The 22,304-nt window shown below is 48.2% G+C and overlaps 1 protein-coding gene across 4 annotated transcripts in view; it reads right to left on the reverse strand.

Annotated features, from left to right (window-relative positions):
- Window positions 1-234: 234 nt before the first annotated feature.
- LOC131139241 (transducin-like enhancer protein 3-B) overlaps window positions 235-22,304 on the reverse strand; it is a 36,451-nt gene continuing 14,381 nt past the window's right edge. Inside the window, exons 7-21 of one of the 4 annotated variants that reach the window (XM_058088639.1) lie at window positions 21,962-22,036; window positions 17,003-17,204; window positions 16,688-16,704; window positions 13,999-14,121; window positions 13,784-13,834; window positions 13,291-13,452; window positions 11,744-11,882; window positions 11,343-11,518; window positions 9,005-9,081; window positions 8,680-8,929; window positions 4,219-4,466; window positions 4,004-4,151; window positions 3,379-3,529; window positions 2,268-2,344; window positions 235-1,928 (exon numbers count right to left, since the gene is read on the reverse strand). In XM_058088639.1, coding sequence (XP_057944622.1) covers window positions 1,821-1,928; window positions 2,268-2,344; window positions 3,379-3,529; window positions 4,004-4,151; window positions 4,219-4,466; window positions 8,680-8,929; window positions 9,005-9,081; window positions 11,343-11,518; window positions 11,744-11,882; window positions 13,291-13,452; window positions 13,784-13,834; window positions 13,999-14,121; window positions 16,688-16,704; window positions 17,003-17,204; window positions 21,962-22,036 — 2,004 coding nt within the window. In that variant the 3' untranslated portion in view covers window positions 235-1,820. Of the gene's footprint in view, window positions 1,929-2,267; window positions 2,345-3,378; window positions 3,530-4,003; window positions 4,152-4,218; window positions 4,467-8,679; window positions 8,930-9,004; window positions 9,082-11,342; window positions 11,519-11,743; window positions 11,883-13,290; window positions 13,453-13,783; window positions 13,835-13,998; window positions 14,122-16,687; window positions 16,705-17,002; window positions 17,208-21,931; window positions 22,037-22,304 lie in introns of all 4 variants that reach the window. The other 3 variants (XM_058088638.1, XM_058088637.1, XM_058088636.1) reach the window with 3 other exon arrangements.

Genomic DNA, 22,304 nt, shown 5'->3' on the forward strand with positions numbered 1-22,304 from the left:
GCCACCTGCTGTGGCCCACCAAGGTGCACCGTATTCGGGCACACGCTCCACGTGGAGCATGGAGGTCTCTGGGAAACCTTTTGCACTTTTCAAACACCACGACGCTGGCGTCTCAGGAGGCTGATAGGGTTGTCTGTTACACTTGATGCCCCCCCCCCCCCACCCCCCCTTCTTCAGAGCTTTAGTACAACTAATACGCAAAATGTCTTCCTCGGAATGGGAATGCTAACTAGTGAGGTCAATGCAAAAAAGGAGGGCTTGATTTGCTCACCTGCACAGTACAGGTCATCCCACCTCATTGGGGCATTAAAAATAAAAACTAATTGGTGGGAATGATGAGATTTAACGATGCGGTGATCTTTTCAAAGATCATTTAGTGAGATGATGGAGTGGATTTGATGAACGAGGTTCCTCCAAAAACAGTTTTCCTGATTTATGAACAAGTTTATTTTTCCCAGTGCTGACAGCTTTGCTACATACTTTGGTTGGTACAGTGGGACATTTCCTTTTCTGTGGAAAAGGCCAGCATTGTCAGGAGGAGCACAGTGTAAAAAAACTAACAAAAACCCCCAGTTTGATTCCTCTCAGCCTTCATGTCAAGTTGAGCAACAGCAGATTTCGTTTGGCATCTCCAAAGTCTCCCAGTTTCCACATTCCAGGAATATTGGTAAGACACCAAAGGGCAGAATGTTCCCATGTCGGCCAGTAGTTCACTAAAGTCTTAAAGTCAGCTAAAGAGCACTTAGTCCTGATGTGCGCGTTCGCCTCGCTGCAGCGCTCCCGATCCCAACTGAGGTCCAAGGGTTGCGCAACATGAAACGCCCCCAGTCTCCAAAAACCAAAAAGGAGGACAGCTAGCACAGACAGAGCAGGACACAATTTTAAAAATCTTCTCTAGACAAAAGAAGGACATTTACAACCATCTTGTCTCTTGGATCCGTGATCCGTGATCCGGGTCCCGACGGCCGCACATCGGCCGTGATCATCTGGCACCGCACGAAGACTAGCGGCCGTTTCATTGGTGCTCAACGTACCAAAGTCCAGCCCCGCTTCCAGGAAAGAAAAAACTTGTCATCTAGGATTTGCTCTCCCGCTCACACGTGATCTACGCGAGCGAGAGCGACAACCAATCAGCACGAGCCAACCCGGGACATGAAAATATATATATTTATAATATATATAAAATGTCTTTATTTAATCCCATATGTACACTTTTCACAAGACGTGTGTGGAGCACAGTCCGTGGGGGGTGAAGCACTGCTTCGTGGGTAACGCTCAAATATGCGCAAAAATACCAAGAAAAATACCAAAAATGACCAAAACCAGAACCCCCAATGTAGAAAAAAAGACAAAAATCAGCCTTCGTAGACGGATCCGGGGGGGCTGGGGGTGGACCCCAGTAGGGGTGTTCCCCAGTAGACGCATCCGGGTGTGTACCCCAGTAGGGATGTCCCCAGTAGACGCATCCAGGGTGTACCCCAGTATGGGTGTCCCCAGTAGTTGTATCCTGGGGTGTACCCCAGTAGGGGTGGACCCCAGTATGGGTGTCCCCAGTAGTCGTATCCTGGGGTGTACCCCAGTAGGGATGTCCCCAGTAGTCGTATCCTGGGGTGTACCCCAGTATGGGTGTCCCCAGTAGTCGTATCCTGGGGTGTACCCCAGTATGGGTGTCCCCAGTAGTCGTATCCTGGGGTGTACCCCAGTATGGGTGTCCCCAGTAGTCGTATCCTGGGGTGTACAGCAGTTTGAGTTGCCAGCTTTGCAGGCGGGTGGCAGGGCAAGCGCCAGCAGAAGAGCCGAAGCGGAGCGAGGACCCCGGTCTAGTAGATGACCTCGTAGACGGTGGCCTTCTTGTCGCCGGACCCCGTCACGATGTATTTGTCATCCGCCGAGATGTCGCAGCTGAGGACCGAGGACGACTCCTTGGACTGGACAAAGAGAAGACGGCAGGACGCTTAAGCGACAAGCGCTGAGATGATCCTTCATTCGTGTGCTCCAGTGAAAGATATCAGGTCAGGAGATTTCAGCTGTCAAATCATGTACAGTGGTACCTTGGTTAACATCCGCCCCGGTTAGCACATTTACCTCCGGTAAACTTTGCCTCGGTTTGCGTTCACCTGCTTGTTTGGCGTCAAAATTTGACACAGTTTTAGAAACATTTGCTTTGGTTAAAGTCTGTTTTGGTTTGAGTCAGACCTTGTGGAAGGGGTGGATGATGTTAACCAAGGCACAGCTGCTAAATCTGATGCATTGTTGGAAGTGAATACCTGGAATATGCTGGCACCATACGGAGTCCTCCATGCGTTCAGGAGATTGTCTTTCCCTGTGCTCACAAACCATTTGCCTGCAAGTACATCATGAATGTCTTGAGATTATAATCCACATTCGCAGCAATCTGGTTAGGGCGTCTTCCAGAACAACAATATGACTAATAAGACGAGCAAGGCCATAAAGGACCCGATACTGCATACATGATGGGTCATGTTGTTTCCAGCCAATTATTCGGATCAGCTTGACATTAATTACCCAAACCACTGATGATGCTTGACTGCTGCTGTAATGGACGGCAGCAAGATCCTAGAGGAAGCATCGTGTCAATAAACCAGCTTTGTAGTGGCTGAAACACCAAGTTGGTGGTCTACCAGCAGATATGAAGACTTTGGGGTGGAGTTTGCAGTCTCTCTCTGTCTCTCACTCTCTCAATCCGAGTATCCAAGACTCAGTCTCTTTCAGTACCAGTCTCCCAGTCTCCCAGTCTCCCTCTAAATTGTACTACAATAGCGCCCTACATTTCCCCAAATGGTGAAAAAGTAATTGGCATGATGAAAAATTGGCAAAATGAAAATATTAGACACATGGCTTGCCCCCACTTGAGTGTGGAAAAGAGGAAGAGCGTCCATGTTGCGGATGTCCGGTGGGATGGAGCGCTAAACTTTGGAAGTCGGCTGAAAGCTCTCCAAGCCATGGTGCCGAGGCGAGAAGGTGGGACGGTGAGGTGGACAGAGAAGATTGGAGAGAGAGAGAGGAGGTGGGGGGGGGGGCAAGATGGTGGATGGCTTTGAATGTTTACAGCAGGAGTCCAGGTTTAAGCCCTAAACTTGGCTCACGGTCTTGTGAGGGGGCCATGTGGGGGCTACATGTGGATGACGCCTGAATTATCAGGAGTAAACTATTAGCATTTTAGCTAATTTAGCTAATTAGCATCCCTCGAAAAGCAGAAAGCTCGGTGGCGAGTGTGCAGGGATCTGCTGTACTGTAAAGTATAACCCCCCCACCCCCCCTCCACCCCAATACTGCAGCCGCGTGATGGCGGTCTGTCTTAGCACAGCCCAGCAAATCAAGCTAACGTGTCTCCAACAGTAAGAGAAGCTGAGGTACCACAGTAGGCGAACTTGAGCGAGAGGACGCAGCTTTCGTGCAGATGGAGCTGGTACTTGTCAGGCTTGGTGTGGTGCAGCACCTCCACGTTGCTGCTCTCCATGCCCACGGCCAGCCATTCTCCCGTGGGACAGTAGCCCAGGGAGAAGATCTGAAAGGAGGACAAAGTAGCGGATGATTAGCCGCTGAAGATCCTTGATCAGTTTGCAATCTGGAAGTCCTGCATGGACGACATGTCAAGGACTCGCCCGAGCGTCAACAAGCGTCAACGTTAACAACTTAGGACTCGCCCCACGTTCAAGGAAAAGCACACTTTTTGGCAATTTTACCATCATCCACAATCCTAATGTTTTTCTCATGTGTGTCATTCAAATGTAAAAAGAGCTAAAAAGAGGCAGCTAAGGATGCACGTAATGGGACGCACCCACTGATAAAACATCCAAAATGGCCACCAACGTTCCGTTTCCACGTGACCTGCCTATGAGCCGAGCTCTTAACGTTGTTCTTAACGTTGTTCCACCCAAGAAGTACGTGACTGGCGTAGTGACGCCTCGCCTCGCCACGCTAGCCGCTAGCATCTCTGACACGGGTAAGTGTCCTCCATGACCGGAAGGATGGTCTCTACCTGGGAGGTAAAGTCGTGTTGCTGGAGCTGCCGCCCTTCTCTCAAATCCCAGGAGCGGACCGTGTTGTCCAACCCCCCGGTCCAGAGCTTGGTCCCATCGTGGGAGATGTCGATACAGCTGGCTCCATCTGTGTGGCCCTGGAACTGCCTGGAATAAGACCACCATTCTTAGAAGACGTCCAAGAGCCTCGTATGGACACCCTGGGGGTTCTGACCTGACGAGGGTCTGATTATGGAGGTCCCACACGGCGATGTTTCCATCCGAGCAGCAGGAGAAGCAGACCTTGGCGTCGGGGCTGATGGCCAGCGCGTAGCAGGCCGGGGCGGAGGAGGTGAGCTCCGCCTTGATGCGTGGCGTCTGGGATGCCAGGTCCCAGATGGTCAGCGTGCTGGCCTCGCCGCCCACGATCAGGGTCCGGCCGTCCGGCAACAGCTTGCAAGAACGGATGTAATTGTCCCGGTTCTGGAGAAGAACCACAACCAGGCCGTCAGCGTTTCAGCAGTACCGCAAAGCAGTACTAGCAGTACTACTACCCTGGACAGTAATGCGTCATACAGAGTCGTAGTAGTACTGCATATAAGGCATGGCTACTGATTGATCCAGAATAGTAGTAGTAGTAGTACTGCATATAAGGCATGGCTACTGATTGATCCAGAGTAGTAGTAGTAGTAGTAGTAGAACTGCATATAAGACATGGCTACTGATTGATCCAGAGTAGTAGTAGTAGTAGTAGTAGTAGTAGTAGTACTGCATATAAGGCATGGCTACTGATTGCTCTAGAGTAGTAGTAGTATTAGTAGTAGTACTGCATATAAGGCATGGCTACTGATTGATCCAGAATAGTAGTAGTAGTAGTACTGCATATAAGGCATGGCTACTGATTGATCCAGAGTAGTAGTAGTAGTAGTAGTAGTAGTAGAACTGCATATAAGACATGGCTACTGATTGATCCAGAGTAGTAGTAGTAGTAGTAGTAGTATTACTGCATATAAGGCATGGCTACTGATTGATCAAGAGTAGTAGTAGTAGTAGTAGTACTGCATATAAGGCATGGCTACTGATTGATCCAGAGTAGTAGTAGTAGTAGTAGTAGTAGTACTGCATATAAGGCATGGCTACTGATTGATCCAGAGTAGTAGTAGTAGTAGTAGTAGTACTGCATATAAGGCATGGCTACTGATTGATCCAGAGTAGTAGTAGTAGTAGTAGTAGTACTGCATATAAGGCATGGCTACTGATTGATCCAGAGTAGTAGTAGTAGTAGTAGTAGTACTGCATATAAGGCATGGCTACTGATTGATCCAGAGTAGTAGTAGTAGTAGTAGTAGTACTGCATATAAGGCATGGCTACTGATTGATCCAGAGTAGTAGTAGTAGTAGTAGTAGTAGTAGTACTGCATATAAGGCATGGCTACTGATTGATCCAGAGTAGTAGTAGTAGTAGTAGTAGTACTGCATATAAGGCATGGCTACTGATTGATCCAGAGTAGTAGTAGTAGTAGTAGTAGTATTACTGCATATAAGGCATGGCTACTGATTGATCCAGAGTAGTAGTAGTAGTAGTAGTAGTATTACTGCATATAAGGCATGGCTACTGATTGATCAAGAGTAGTAGTAGTAGTAGTAGTACTGCATATAAGGCATGGCTACTGATTGATCCAGAGTAGTAGTAGTAGTAGTAGTAGTAGTACTGCATATAAGGCATGGCTACTGATTGATCCAGAGTAGTAGTAGTAGTAGTAGTAGTACTGCATATAAGGCATGGCTACTGATTGATCCAGAGTAGTAGTAGTAGTAGTAGTAGTACTGCATATAAGGCATGGCTACTGATTGATCCAGAGTAGTAGTAGTAGTAGTAGTAGTATTACTGCATATAAGGCATGGCTACTGATTGATCCAGAGTAGTAGTAGTAGTAGTAGTAGTAGTAGTACTGCATATAAGGCATGGCTACTGATTGATCCAGAGTAGTAGTAGTAGTAGTAGTAGTACTGCATATAAGGCATGGCTACTGATTGATCCAGAGTAGTAGTAGTAGTAGTAGTAGTATTACTGCATATAAGGCATGGCTACTGATTGATCCAGAGTAGTAGTAGTAGTAGTAGTAGTATTACTGCATATAAGGCATGGCTACTGATTGATCAAGAGTAGTAGTAGTAGTAGTAGTACTGCATATAAGGCATGGCTACTGATTGATCCAGAGTAGTAGTAGTAGTAGTAGTAGTAGTACTGCATATAAGGCATGGCTACTGATTGATCCAGAGTAGTAGTAGTAGTAGTAGTAGTACTGCATATAAGGCATGGCTACTGATTGATCCAGAGTAGTAGTAGTAGTAGTAGTAGTACTGCATATAAGGCATGGCTACTGATTGATCCAGAGTAGTAGTAGTAGTAGTAGTAGTACTGCATATAAGGCATGGCTACTGATTGATCCAGAGTAGTAGTAGTAGTAGTAGTAGTAGTAGTACTGCATATAAGGCATGGCTACTGATTGATCCAGAGTAGTAGTAGTAGTAGTAGTAGTACTGCATATAAGGCATGGCTACTGATTGATCCAGAGTAGTAGTAGTAGTAGTAGTAGTACTGCATATAAGGCATGGCTACTGATTGATCCAGAGTAGTAGTAGTAGTAGTAGTAGTAGTAGTACTGCATATAAGGCATGGCTACTGATTGATCCAGAGTAGTAGTAGTAGTAGTAGTACTGCATATAAGGCATGGCTACTGATTGATCCAGAGTAGTAGTAGTAGTAGTAGTACTGCATATAAGGCATGGCTATTGATTGATCCAGAGTAGTAGTAGTAGTAGTAGTAGTACTGCATATAAGGCATGGCTACTGATTGATCCAGAGTAGTAGTAGTAGTAGTAGTAGTACTGCATATAAGGCATGGCTACTGATTGATCCAGAGTAGTAGTAGTAGTAGTAGTAGTACTGCATATAAGGCATGGCTACTGATTGATCCAGAGTAGTAGTAGTAGTAGTAGTACTGCATATAAGGCATGGCTACTGATTGATCCAGAGTAGTAGTAGTAGTAGTAGTAGTACTGCATATAAGGCATGGCTACTGATTGATCCAGAGTAGTAGTAGTAGTAGTAGTACTGCATATAAGGCATGGCTACTGATTGATCCAGAGTAGTAGTAGTAGTAGTAGTAGTAGTACTGCATATAAGGCATGGCTACTGATTGATCCAGAGTAGTAGTAGTAGTAGTAGTACTGCATATAAGGCATGGCTATTGATTGATCCAGAGTAGTAGTAGTAGTAGTAGTAGTACTGCATATAAGGCATGGCTACTGATTGATCCAGAGTAGTAGTAGTAGTAGTAGTAGTAGTACTGCATATAAGGCATGGCTACGGATTTATCCACAGTAGTAGTAGTAGTAGTAGTAGTAGTAGTAGTAGTAGTAGTAGTAGTAGTACTGCATATAAGGCATGGCTACTGATTGCTCCAGAGTAGTAGTAGTAGTAGTACTGCATATAAGGCATGGCTACTGATTGATCCAGAGTAGTAGTAGTAGTAGTAGTAGTAGTACTGCATATAAGGCATGGCTACTGATTGCTCCAGAGTAGTAGTAGTAGTAGTAGTAGTAGTAGTAGTACTGCATATAAGGCATGGCTACTGATTGCTCCAGAGTAGTAGTAGTAGTAGTAGTAGTAGTAGTAGTACTGCATATAAAGCATGGCTACTGATTGCTCCAGAGTAGTAGTAGTAGTAGTAGTACTGCATATAAGGCATGGCTACTGATTGCTCCAGAGTAGTAGTAGTAGTAGTAGTAGTAGTAGTAGTAGTAGTAGTACTGCATATAAGGCATGGCTACTGATTGCTCCAGAGTAGTAGTAGTAGTAGTAGTAGTAGTAGTAGTAGTAGTAGTAGTACTGCATATAAGGCATGGCTACTGATTGCTCCAGAGTAGTAGTAGTAGTAGTAGTACTGCATATAAGGCATGGCTACTGATTGATCCAGAGTAGTAGTAGTAGTAGTAGTAGTAGTACTGCATATAAGGCATGGCTACTGATTGCTCCAGAGTAGTAGTAGTAGTAGTAGTACTGCATATAAGGCATGGCTACTGATTGATCCAGAGTAGTAGTAGTAGTAGTAGTACTGCATATAAGGCATGGCTACTGATTGATCCAGAGTAGTAGTAGTAGTAGTAGTACTGCATATAAGGCATGGCTACTGATTGCTCCAGAGTAGTAGTAGTAGTAGTAGTAGTAGTAGTAGTACTGCATATAAGGCATGGCGACTGATTGCTCCAGAGTAGTAGTAGTAGTAGTACTGCATATAAGGCATGGCGACTGATTGCTCCAGAGTAGTAGTAGTAGTAGTAGTAGTAGTAGTAGTACTGCATATAAGGCATGGCGACTGATTGCTCCAGAGTAGTAGTAGTAGTAGTAGTAGTAGTAGTAGTAGTAGTACTGCATATAAGGCATGGCTACTGATTGCTCCAGAGTAGTAGTAGTAGTAGTAGTAGCAGTAGTAGTAGTAGTACTGCATATAAGGCATGGCTACTGATTGCTCCAGAGTAGTAGTAGTAGTAGTAGTAGCAGTAGTAGTAGTAGTACTGCATATAAGGCATGGCTACTGATTGCTCCAGAGTAGTAGTAGTAGTAGTAGTAGTAGTAGTAGTAGTAGTAGTAGTAGTACTGCATATAAGGAAGTGGATGTCGGCTAATTACCAGACAGTCCAGCTGGGACACGGGACTCTTGCTGCCCGGTTGGCTGATGTCCCAGATCTTGACGCAGCCTTTGCCGCCCGTGTAGACGTGGCGTGTGGGATTGCTGATGGTGACGGCGCACACGACTTCCCCGTGGCTCAGCGTGTTGATCTGGCGAGCGTGGCGAGGGATGCCCGGGCCAATCAGGGCGTCTGGAGGGAAGGGCACGGGCTGCATCTGACCGTCGGCACTCACGTGAAAAGAATAAGCCCTGTGGGGGGGGGTTGGAGATGAACGTGAGGAAGATGGAGGTATCAATATACGTCCTGAAAGCTCAACCACTCACGGTTTTCCTCCTGAAATGGAAGTGAGGCTGGCTGGCAGGCCTGGAGCTCTCATGTGGGGGTGGGGGTCAAACCCCGCCTGCATGACAAAAGACACACGGAAACCAAACCTTTGGAATATCATGAAAGTACGTTTAAAGGCAGCAGCATGGATTCTACCACATGTCCTCCTGGAGATGTGATGAGATACCACCACACGTCCTCCTGGAGATGTGATGAGATACCACCACACGTCCTCTTGGAGATGTGATGCGATACCACCACACGTCCTCTTGGAGATGTGATGCGATACCACCACACGTCCTCTTGGAGATGTGATGAGATACCACCACACGTCCTCTTGGAGATGTGATGAGATACCACCACACGTCCTCTTGGAGATGTGATGAGATACCACCACACGTCCTCTTGGAGATGTGATGAGATACCACCACACGTCCTCTTGGAGATGTGATGAGATACCACCACACGTCCTCTTGGAGATGTGATGAGATAAAACCACAAGTCCTCTTGGAGATGTGATGAGATACCACCACAAGTGCTCTTGGCGATGTGATGAGATACCACCACACGTCCTCTTGGAGATGTGATGAGATACCACCACAAGTCCTCTTGGAGATGTGATGAGATACCACCACACGTCCTCTTGGAGACGTGATGAGATACCACCACACGTCCTCTTGGAGACGTGATGAGATAAAACCACAAGTCCTCTTGGAGATGTGATGAGATACCACCACAAGTCCTCTTGGAGATGTGATGAGATACCACCACACGTCCTCTTGGAGATGTGATGAGATACCACCACACGTCCTCTTGGAGATGTGATGAGATACCACCACACGTCCTCTTGGAGATGTGATGAGATACCACCACACGTCCTCTTGGAGATGTGATGAGATACCACCACAAGTGCTCTTGGCGATGTGATGAGATACCACCACACGTCCTCTTGGAGATGTGATGAGATACCACCACAAGTGCTCTTGGCGATGTGATGAGATACCACCACACGTCCTCTTGGAGATGTGATGAGATACCACCACACGTCCTCTTGGAGACGTGATGAGATACCACCACAAGTCCTCCTGGAGATGTGATGATATACCACCACACGTCCTCTTGGAGATGTGATGAGATACCACCACAAGTCCTCTTGGAGATGTGATGAGATACCACCACACGTCCTCTTGGAGATGTGATGAGATACCACCACACGTCCTCTTGGAGATGTGATGAGATACCACCACATCTCGCTTGGAGATGTGATGAGATACCACCACATCTCGCTTGGAGATGTGATGAGATACCACCACATCTCGCTTGGAGATGTGATGAGATACCACCACATCTCGCTTGGAGATGTGATGATATACCACCACACGTCCTCTTGGAGATGTGATGAGATACCACCACACGTCTTCTAGGAGATGTGATGAGATACCACCACATCTCGCTTGGAGATGTGATGAGATACCACCACAAGTCCTCTTGGAGATGTGATGAGATACCACCACACGTCCTCTTGGAGATGTGATGAGATACCACCACAAGTCCTCTTGGAGATGTGATGAGATGCCACCACACGTCCTCTTGGAGATGTGATGAGATACCACCACAAGTGCTCTTGGCGATGTGATGAGATACCACCACACGTCCTCTTGGAGATGTGATGAGATACCACCACACGTCCTCCTGGAGATGTGATGAGATACCACCACACGTCCTCTTGGAGATGTGATGAGATACCACCACACGTCCTCTTGGAGATGTGATGAGATACCACCACACGTCTTCTAGGAGATGTGATGAGATACCACCACAAGTCCTCTTGGAGATGTGATGAGATACCACCACAAGTCCTCTTGGAGATGTGATGAGATGCCACCACACGTCCTCTTGGAGATGTGATGAGATACCACCACACGTCCTCTTGGAGATGTGATGAGATACCACCACACGTCCTCTTGGAGATGTGATGAGATGCCACCACACGTCCTCTTGGAGATGTGATGAGATGCCACCACACGTCCTCTTGGAGATGTGATGAGATACCACCACACGTCCTCTTGGAGATGTGATGAGATACCACCACATCTTGCTTGCTAACACCAATGAAAACCTGGGATTTTCCAACATGAGATTTGTGGGAAGAGGCTTTTTCAAGCCATTGGAATTCCAACCAGCAAACATCAAAGTCATGGCATTGAATACTTGGGGCCTCCAAGTGGTCTGCAGCCACAGCTGATGGAAGAGCCATGAGCTCCAAGTCCACACGTAGAAGATGTGAAACAGACATGTAGTACAAATACCAAAGTATATTGAAGCTGAAATATTTACGATGGGTGAGCGTCCGTAAGCGGCGGCCGCGGCGGCCGCACTCATCTGGGGTGAAATGAGGCCAGGGTAGACGCCCGGACTGGTCAGGGAGCCGTTCATTTCATGATGGCCCATCATGGCGAAGGGGGCGGCGTAGGAACCCGCAATGGAGAGGGGTGTGCGGAGGGCAGGGGCGGCTGGGGGGGACGAAAGATCATTTCAGTCGTTCACATCGGCTCCTTTTTCACGCTTGTCTATGTAACGTACGTCTATACGGCACATCGCTGGGTCAAACCTTTCTACGTTTCTACCCCCCCCCCCAAACATGAACGCTTCAACAACCTGAGACCTCCAGGCCACGAGGAAGACCACCAGCTAGTTTGTTGTTATGTAAACCACGTTTGCGGCCGAGTGTTTGGTACCTAAGGCTTCCACCATTCCGGGCGGTTTTCCCATGGTCAAAGGCCTGAGTCCAGGCGTGGTGCTGGTTCCTGGTGTGGGGGCCTCGTTCCTGGGCGTGGGGGTGTTGGACTTCAGGCTTGGTGTAGATGACTTGTCATTCTAAAACAAAACAAAGATCTTTTAGTCCTTTTGCTCCCGTGTCGTGTAACGTGTCCTCGGTAACACACCTGGCTGAACGCTTTTGTTTTGAAGGGACGGAATACTCCCGCTGGCGAGCAAATCCGGGCTGAATCTGAGTGGACGGCTCAGAGTAATCCAATCTAACTTGGACAATTCATTCCAGGCATGTTTGAGTGCCTGGCTCAGCGGTCGAGGCATAAACCTTTGCTAAGACGTCAAGCTTGTTAAACTTCGCCAGACAAACTGGAATAATTCAGCGTTTGCTTCCTTTCCCAATCCAGGGAAAAGCATTTGCGTGTCCTTCATTTATTTATTTGTGGAACACAAGAAAAGTGGGAAGAGGGTTTGCGTTCCGTTTACGCACAAATGACCAAAAATGGGCACAAAAGGACCACGCCCCCGCGCCGCTTATTTACACCGTGTTGAGTTCCGGTGTTCCCACGTGGGCCTGCATTCCCGTTCATTGGCTCCTCCCTGAGATAGACGACGTGCAAAGAGCAGGATGGAGGCAATGAAGTCGGAAAAAAGAAGCCGCTGTCCGCCTGGGAGCGGGAATTGCTGAGTAGAAGATACGGCTTTGGGCAATAAGAACAGAAAGGACGAGGCTACCTGCTCCAAAAGTTCAAGGTGCATTCACAACCGCTTGATGGAAATGAATGTGTACTACTCATTTTCAACATTTCTAAATGTTCCTGGTGCGCCATCACGCAGACCCACACATATTTTACAGGGGACAATAAAAAATTAAAGTGGGAGCCACTGGAGTAACGGATGGAAGGAGGGAAGATCCCAGTCGTTAGCATCATCCAGTAATCAGCAGGTTTTGTGGTCTGACCTGGTAAATGTCCCAAAAATGGCTGGCATCGCTAGAAAGTGTTTGGATGGATTCAAATGAAAAGAAAGTGGAATATTTTGACGGTTATTTTTAACATTGTGCTAGGAAATATCAGAGCCGCAGGTTGCCTACCCTTGGTTTCCACATACTTCACACGTTTACCACGGACTACCAATCCTTGGTGGAATACTTGACATCAAACCGACGGAATGGGACAATATGCCCCCCCCCATCCAGTCACGGTGTCGGAGGGCGGGATGGTGGATGAGAGGAATCGGGGAAGTAAAGGCATCACGCCGCCGAGTCCTTTCTAGCGCCAGTGAGGAAGAAAGCAGCATTTATAGGCTAAGCCATAAAGGCGATTGAGAGGAGTAAACCACAGGGTTTGATTCCCACAGCGTGCATGGACCCAGTGGCCCCCCCAAGCCCGTCATAGCAGCTAACTGCTAAGCCTCCTGGACACCGGGCCTCCACACAAACACCCACTCCACTTGACAACAACCCTTTTTAAAGCCCTTTCACCCGTCCAGTTTTTAAAAGAGTGTCACTCACCGCCATGTGGGCGTGGTCCTTGGCTTTGGAGGATGGCGTGCTCCCCGAGGATGCCACGGAGGCGGGGCTGTTGGGCGCCGCGTCCTTTTTCAGGACCCGCGATTTGTCCAGGCCGTTCTCCGGAGGAGAGTGAGCAGGGCTGACCCGAGGGGTGGCCGGGTCCTACGGAGTTAAACGAGGAGAGAGATTGAGCAAACAGAGCGGAGGAAGCGAGCGGCGTGCACATGTAGGTCAAACAAACGAGGCCTGGCGTGTAAACACGGATAATACATCCACTTGTGTGCTCAAACACGCCTCCTTCACCTGCTCCTTCTCATCCGTCTTACGGCAAGGAACTTTATGCTTGGCTGCCAAAAGAATTCCGACAAAGGATCCTCACACACAACATTAGCGCAGACCGACTGCCCCCCCCCCCCTCCCATAGACAGCTGTGTTTAGTCTCCATGCAACATTCACACTAAGGAATGTGGCGGAGCAGCTTCGGCGGTCTCACCTCGTTGGAAACATCCACCACCAGGTCGTCGCTCTTGTCGCCGTCGCTGTCCTGAAAGGAAATGAATAGAAAAGATCCTTGAATAATTCCCAGAATCTGGTACAGACGTCCACCCGGTCCAGCCGGGCGGGGTGCGGTGCGTCCGAAGACGATGAAGGAACGGCAAATGTGGGCCAACGTCGTGGGCATGCCCACGCGTTCAGCGTGCTACTCACGTATCTGCTCATGCTGTCCTTGTCATCCACTTTGCGTTTTTTGGGGTCAAGTCCGTAATCAGACGAGCCGCGGTGCTTCTCGCTGGCTGCCCGCAGGCTGTCTGACGGCGACACGGAATTGTTCTGCCGAGAAAACAGCACATCTGTATCAGCGTACCGTACACCAGAAGACGATGAAAGCGAATGTTTGCCTCCATCCTGGCACGGACGGAAAGTAAACAGACTTTTTGCGGAGGGAAGCGGCAGATGGAAGGGCTGGAGAACGCTCCGCTCTACCCAATTCCAGCCAACACTTAAGTCTAGACATGACTCTGGGATCTATTCTTCACTCCAAGCTGTGGCAATATTGACTAAAGCCAAGTGCGCACTGGCGCTGGACTGATTTGGGAGGGAAGGGGGGGACGGGGGCGGGGGCGGCGGGTGGGGCGGCTGAGAAAGCCACCATCATTCCTGTAGTAGCCCAAAGCAGAGGATGCCCGGGACAGACGACGGACAGCCGAGGACATGTTTGTGTTCAAACACATCCTGACTAATCCCAAAGGGGAATATTCCGAGACAAGCTTGGAGCAACGGGAACAAGTTGGAACCAAACAAGGATGTGAGAGAAGAAAGACATGATCAAATAAAGGCCAGAACCCTCAGAGGAGGAATCCAATGAGCAAAGTTCTAAGGAGAGTGTGCACTGGGCGTGGGCCCGCCCCCGCCGCCCGCCCCAGCCCCCCAGTGAAATGAAGGCATGGACAGGAAGCCATGGAGGAACGGGAGGAGACGCGAGTGCATTGTGTCGACACAATGAACAGGGTGTCGCCAACAGGGGAACGGGAATAAAGGAGGTGAAAAGAAAAGCAACTTGGCAAACCACGAGAGCGTAGCAGTGTGGCATTGAGCTTCTCCCCACAAGAGGGCATGCCCACATGAAGTGGCACGCCTTCCGCTGCTGCAAACCGGGGTCTTTTAGTTCAAGCTGTTCTCTTATTGTCACGTCTTTACGTTGTGTTTAGATGTTTTACATTTCTATCTTTCCACCAAAACTGGGTCTCTGATAGAAATTACATTTTGCTGAAACGTACCTAAAACTGTAGAACCGTAGTAGTACTTCTAACAAAACACACAAAGGTGGTGACGGCTTTTGAAAAAGGGCTGAGATTGAAGGATGTCCCGAGACGGAAAGCTGAGGGGAGAACTCCGAGGGCAGCCAGAAGCAACTCACCCTTGTCGTTGCAAAAGGGGGACGGACATGAAAGCCCTGGAAGGAAAGGTCCAACAGGGGCAAAGGTGGTCTCAAAAATAATACTGATCCCTGCTTTTAGTATCAAGCACCCCTTTCCAATTTCCCCTTTGGAAAAATGCTGGCTTAGAGTCGGACTTCCTTCCCCCACCAAGACAGCAATTTGCCTCCAAATATTCCCATTTGTGCAACAACTTCTGATTTGGAGCCGGAATACTGGAATAGGAAGCCATTCATTGACGGAATACAGAATCATCATCGTATGCAAGCCGGCGACCTTTAAAGGGCCGCTTGGACTCAATCAGCCCGTCATTCCCGCCTCACCCGGGTTGGGATTACAACAGACAGGAGAATAGGAAGCTTTGAAGCCCGAGTGGCTGCACGTGGAAAGAGGTGCGGCAAGATCGGGTAAAGCAGCAGCGGTGGCGGTTGCTCGTCACTAAACAAGATGGAGGGCACGCTGGGATCCCTTCAGAAAGGCCAGTCAGTGGGAACTTAATCTGGCCCCTCCAATGGAGCATTACGCTCCAGTTCTCCGAGCGCTATAATCCAGTCCAATAAGCAAGGACTTTAACAAAGTCACTTTTAATTGTGACGCAATTAAAGAAGGTAATCCTGCCCCCTTCATTGGATTAGATGCCCCTTTCTGATTGGCTGGTCAGCCTATGCTCTTCCGTAGGTGCTGACAACAACGCACAGTCAACCTCTACCGGCCTGTTTGGAGGACACATGCACGCCATTTATTGTGTGATTTATTTTCATTGATTAATTCATCTATTTGTCATCATCCCAGGTCAGGTGACCACGAGAACGACAACTCTCCTTGAATTCCATCGTGTTTCTCACGCTCTTTATGGAAATGCTAACTTGCAACTTTCTTTGGTTGAAGAAACAACTCATGGCAAAACAGGAAGGTGGCAATTATCAAGAAATCAATAGAAATATTTATCAAGAATCACGTCTTCCTCGAAGGTAAAAGTAGCTTAAATGTTCTTTTATGTGCATTTCATGTGGTTTTCTGCATGTCAACGCATAAAGACGTGTTTTGTTTGGCTTCCTGGAAGGGATTCCTGACGCTAACCCGTAAGATGCCACGTGGGCGTTGAGGCCTGCGTTGATGAGAACTAAATTAATTCATCACGTACGAAATGAAAATGCATGTGTGCGTGTTTCCCTCGTCACTCGTGCATTGCTTTCAGCACCTTGGCGTGTTTCTTCCATAAAACAATGGCATGAACGAAGCGAGACCTTTTGTCAGTCATACAGTCTCTGTCTCAGAGGGTGGAGGCGGGGCCACTAGCATACATACAGAGTGCAGCAGAGTGAGGAAACGTGGATGAAATTAAATTAGATGGCACTACATCGTCATTTCTTTTTTTTACTGTAAATGTTGAAATTTGGTCAGGACAGACAGTGTGGGGTGGGTGGGGGCACACAGGAGAAGCGGGAGGGTAAACGTACCGTGCTGGACTCTCGTTCTTTCAGCGGAATAGCCAAAGGTGAGTGAAAAGATGAGGGGCCAAAGGGTGGGGGGGAAAGCACAAATTAGTATGGGTGTCATAACGTTTCATGGCTTTCATCAGATACAAGTAATACATAATTCAGATCAAAGATTCATTTCATGTGCAACGTGAGCGACTGCATGCATAATTCATCTGAAGACCACAGCCATCATTTATAATAAATGCATAGGTTGTTATCATCATCTTTATTGCTGATTCATGGAATTGCGGATGAAAACGGCCACATGAATCCACGCCGTGCGGCGCTCCTTACCTCGGTGCTCCAGGTCGTGATGGTTCTTCTCGTCCTTCACGGGCAGGTGAGCCTGGCTTCCGAGAGCGCCGAGCGCCAGCAGGCCCGAGCCGGCGCCCGTCACGGGAGGGAGGCCGGGCGGCTGCAGACCCGAGGGGTGCGGGGGCAGCTGCACGGGGGGTCCGTGGGCGGCGTGGGAGAGGTGCTGGGCCTGCAGCTGCTGCTGCTGCAAGGAGAGGCAGACAAGAAGGCAGAGAGGACAAGTGGGTCGGCTGGGAAGGGAATCGGTGAATGGCGGCACCGTGCCTGCATCAGCGCCGGCTTACACCAACATGACGCTATTTCTAGGCCAATCCGTTTATTCGGAATAACGGGCTGACGGCGGCGGCCAACAGGCGGATCCAGCTCATCGGGTAACCTCTTTCACACGGAGATCCTTCAAAAGCAGCAGCAGCCTCTTGCAGTCAACGCAGTATTTGTCTTCATGGGATAATTCTTCTACACAATGACGCCGCATCCTGCTGTCACATTAGATGTGCAGCCGCATGTACGAATCCCTCCTTTATGGCGGTTGATTGGTTCCTCACCCGACCGTGCAGGTGAAATTCCCCAAAGTAGGATTCCCTGTTTAGAAAGCTAATATTTGAGCAGTTAGAGCCAAGAGAACCTCTTTACAACCTTCAGGATGGAGCATGGAATTCTAGCTCCAGGCCTGTCTCAATACTTTTGTCCAGATGAACTTCCATTTGGACAAAACTAGAGATGCATGATATCTTTTTTCCTAACAGATACTGAAACATTCTGCTTCTTGAGGCCCATATTACAGTATAACTTCATTACATTACTATTAAAATGTGTAGTTTGAGTACACCTGGGGGTCCGTGGGACTGGAACAAATGTGACCAAGTGTACCTGCTGGTTTGTCCTAATGGAATATCATGACTACTAGCACAACACTACGATCTGGAGAACCAGGCTATAGAGGGGGAGGAGCCACCTGCTGTGGCCCAGCAAGGTGCACTGTATTCGGGCACACGCTCCGAGCAGCGTTGTAGGTAGCTGATCAGGTTTCTTTTTTTTTTTTTATTCCCATCATCACTTCCTTCCTCTAAAAGTGTTTGCTTACAAGGCGCTCAGGGGAAGTTAGAATGAAGTTAAAAAGATGGGAGGTATTTTTAATGTTATCAGATTTCCCATAATCATGGTGCATGCCGAGATGAAACAATCTCCCGAAATGTTAAAACATCTCCCAGCACGCTCGTGAAAGGATCGACGAGGACGTGCCGAGCCAACTCCCAGGAGAGCCGGGAAGTCTGGCATCCGGGCTCCGGGCAGAGCGAGTGGCAGGCAGGAGTTAAAGAGCCACTCAGGCAGGAGGGAAGCAAGAGCTTTACAACAAGGTTAAACAGCACTTAGCACATCCATCAAACGTCTCTCCAGAAGAAAAAAAAGTCAGGATTTCTATTCTGATGCTGGATACAACCTCAATGACCTCATCCGTGCGTTCATTACAGTAAATAGAAAACGCTTGTACCGCATATAAAGCTTTATTTAGCAGTACGGAATTTTCAGCTCAGTACTTCAAGCTGGAACTAGAACACTACGGGAAAGTGAAGCGTTGCTGACGGGGGTGCACGATAATTACCCGACCAATATGACGGAATTATGACGTCTTGCCGTTAAATCAGATAAGCATCCAACGGGGCGTGTGTGATACTGTTGATTTCGTTTGTCATCCAATACCGATACGATGCCGATACGATGCCGATACGATACTTGGTGCAAATTCACCTGATGTATCTAAAAGTGTATTTCATATCATCGCATAAAGAATACATGACATGAATAAACAATGTGCACAAACGACTTGACATCGACTTTCTAAGAAGTAGCGGGTCTCCAGTGGCAGAAAGTTGGTGCATCTCTAATTACGGGTCAGTATTGGAAAGGTGGGGGGGGGGGGGGATGCAAACCCGAGGCGGAAAACCAAAAGCCAAGAAAAGAGGGAAAGTGTCAGCGAGACAGAATGAATAAATAAGAAGAGAAAGAAATTGCACGGGCCTGGGATGGGTCGGGGCGGGGCGGGGCGTCCCTATTCAGGGGGCCTAATGAGGAAAAGCGTGCTGGGATCGTTATCAAGAAGCCTCATTAGCAAGATGCGCTTGGGCAGACGGCTGAGGGAAAGGAGTGAGATAGAGAATTGGAACGGGGAGGACAAAAGATAGGGAAGGGGGGGGGGGGGGGGGGGGGGTCAGGGGTGGGAGGGGGCTTTGGGGGGGTCTGAAATAAATTGCTTCCAATTCAATATTCATGGGTAAAGACCTAGCATCCTTTTACTCTTATCTTTTTTCATTATGTTTAAACGGCGTTGCAGCTCCGGCAACTTCCACAGGAAACTGGCAATTAAAGTTAACTAGGCAAAGCCGGCTCCCTGCAGAACAGCAACAGCAGCACAAAGCGGCTGGAGGGGGGCGGGGGGGGGGGGGGGGGGGGGCGATGATCACCATGTTACCCGCCTACAAACCCCCAAGTGATGACAAATACACAACGATACACGACAGGTGTCGCTGCTGATGAAGCTGCTTTCTAGTTCAACACCGATGACACCCCCCTACCGTATGTCACCAAATATTAGAGCTATAGCTTTTATTTTTCAAAACAATAACCACAGCATTCTGCGTCCCAATATTGCAGTTTAAATTTTACAGTTTTTCTATGTTCTTTTAGGGGGAAAAAATGTCCACAGGCCGTGAATGAATGAATGAACCCCCGGCCACCCTGTGTTTAGAGTTCCATCTCGGGCAGAAGGCCTCTTGTTAAAAGTGGTGTAAAGCCAAAGCAGCGCACGTGCACAAGCCTCCAAAGCCGCACATTCAAACGGTGGAAACATGAGCTACCCCATAAACCAAACCGTGCAAAGCTTCCAGAAAGAGATTTGTGAGCAGGAGCCAGCGAGGACGACAAGGAGGCACGGTAGCGGTGATGGTTTGCACCCGCTGGAATTTTCATATAAGGAAACTGTTCAACGATTATCGACTACAATCTTGCGCTACGTTCAGGAAGTTAAGTAAATTATGACAGCAGCGTGTGACAACACCTCTTTTTATGTGGCCAATGTTCTTTGATTGCAAAGATATTGATGTGCTTCACAAGAGCGATACGGTACAGATAATTGATATCTATGTTTTTATTTCCATTGAACTATTGAAAGTATGAGAACAAAGTAGGATTTGACCGAGTTAACTGTTGACGTTTCCTAAAGCACCATCATGACACTGCTAACACATCACTAACCAGAGAGAACCAGAGTATCGAATGGAGGGAGCCCAGCAAGGTGCACTGTATTCGGGTACATGCCCCGAGCAGCCGGTGTGGGACTGCAGAGTTCAGAGGAACCAGACTCCCGAGGAGGAGGAGCCACCTGGCATGGCCCAGCAAGGTGTGCTGTATTCAGACACACGCTCCGAGCAGCTGGTCTCTGGCAAACATCGTGTTCTTTCAAACGCCACAGTGCTGGCCTTTCAGGGGGATGATGAGGTTTTTTTCCCGCCTCATTGTGGAACATTTGGGACAATGCCCTTCTGAAAGGGGATGTTTGTTTACAAGGGCGCTCAGGGGACGTTACAGGCGGTTAGCATCGCAGGCAGGAGGAAAAAAGAAGCACTTGAATTGCTCACCAGCACTGTACGGTTAATATCGCATCATCAGAGCGTCATAATTCCAATAATTTATAGACATACAAATACTTATTCTTAGCAATCAAGCTATTATCTTGCCAATCACGTACGCCTCCCATGCACACACGCTAGTTGACATACTAGCCTGAATTAGTCCATCTTGTGGTAGACCACAATCCATGTTTTGATTGGACTTCAGTCTGCCAGTCTTTTAATGTCAAGTTCCACAGGCTCTCTGCGGGGAGATTGATTACCTGCCACATGTGTAACCAAATAATTAGGCCTTGCTTTGGTCTGCCGGCGTTCGGCTCTTCCTACCCATCTGCAATTAAAGAAAGGTCAGTCCTCTTGCGGACAGTCTGACCCTTCTCAAGGGGGAAATAGGAAGTAATTACCTTTCAAAGTGGGGGTTGCGCTCGTGGCTCATTTAGTTTAATCAAATTGTGCTATCCAACTCTCATTAGGCTTGACCCCCTGCCAGTGGGACAAGCTAACCACCGGCTAACCCCTCCTACAGAGGACCAATCAGAAGGGTCACTTTTACATCTGGGTCCAAGCTGCTATTAGCAATGGTCTAGGGTTTAAATAAAAGCAGATGGAGGACCAACATCAGTAAAAAGCTCCATTTGGCAAGAGCCAAGCGGAATGTGCATTTGTTGGCTTGTCGCTATTAAAAGACCAATTAGGAATGTTTAAAGTGCACTTGGATTTCTCCACTTGAATCAAAGCGAGGGGAATCGTTGAAGTTAGACGCCAAACGCTGCCAGAGATTCAAACCAAACACAAGCAGACGCAAAGCGTGTAGCTGAGAAACCGCATCGGCTGTTCATCCCGGACGGACCGATCCACGGGGGGGTTGACTGTGGGGAACAGTTTCAGCAACAAAGGGGAGGTCAAATCACGGCACAGTAACCCACCACTTTTCCACTTCCGATTCGATACCGATATTGCAGCATTTCAAAGACATTGCAACCCGCAAAAAACAATAGCACCTCACCGAAGACTGGGGCAAGTCTGCACAAGTGAAGAGGCTTTGGCGATGCCAAATAAGAATGTTCAAATATCACAGATGGGAAGATGGATGATGAAGACTACAACATCCTTTCAACCATTCTTCGTCCACAAAGAAGCCTCTCAAGACAATGTCTTGCTAATGTAGCACGCTTGAATAGCAGCAGCATTTGAGTTTAGGGCGCCAGCCCTCCTCAGGGTATGCAGCTTTGCCCTCGTCCTCGGGTCAAATGAAAAAGGAATGAAAAAGGGGTATACACACAGTGAGCGGCAGATTGGGAAGTCCACGTACCCCGATGATCGCATTCAGCTCGGTCATGGTCACCTGCTTGGCTCGCTCAACGGCCTGAGCCACCTGCTGCTGATGCTGAAATGCACACAATCATGGAAAACAGCTGCTCTTAAACCAGGCTTTTCCCTCGACTCGCTCATCTAGTCCTGGTCTCTGCAGTCACATCTAAGACTTCAGACTTTTCACCATCATCCTCAATCCTTATGCGAGACATTCGGTGTGTTCTAAAGATATAAAAACAGCTAAAAAGAGGCAGCTCAGAATGCACGTAATGAGACGCACACGCAAATGTGTTTTTGTTTTTGAGTTTAACGCTAGGTGTAGCCTTCCTTTCTATGTTACG

Source organism: Doryrhamphus excisus, chromosome 12 (genome assembly GCF_030265055.1).
Source record: "Doryrhamphus excisus isolate RoL2022-K1 chromosome 12, RoL_Dexc_1.0, whole genome shotgun sequence".
Classification (NCBI taxonomy): Eukaryota; Metazoa; Chordata; class Actinopteri; order Syngnathiformes; family Syngnathidae; genus Doryrhamphus; species Doryrhamphus excisus.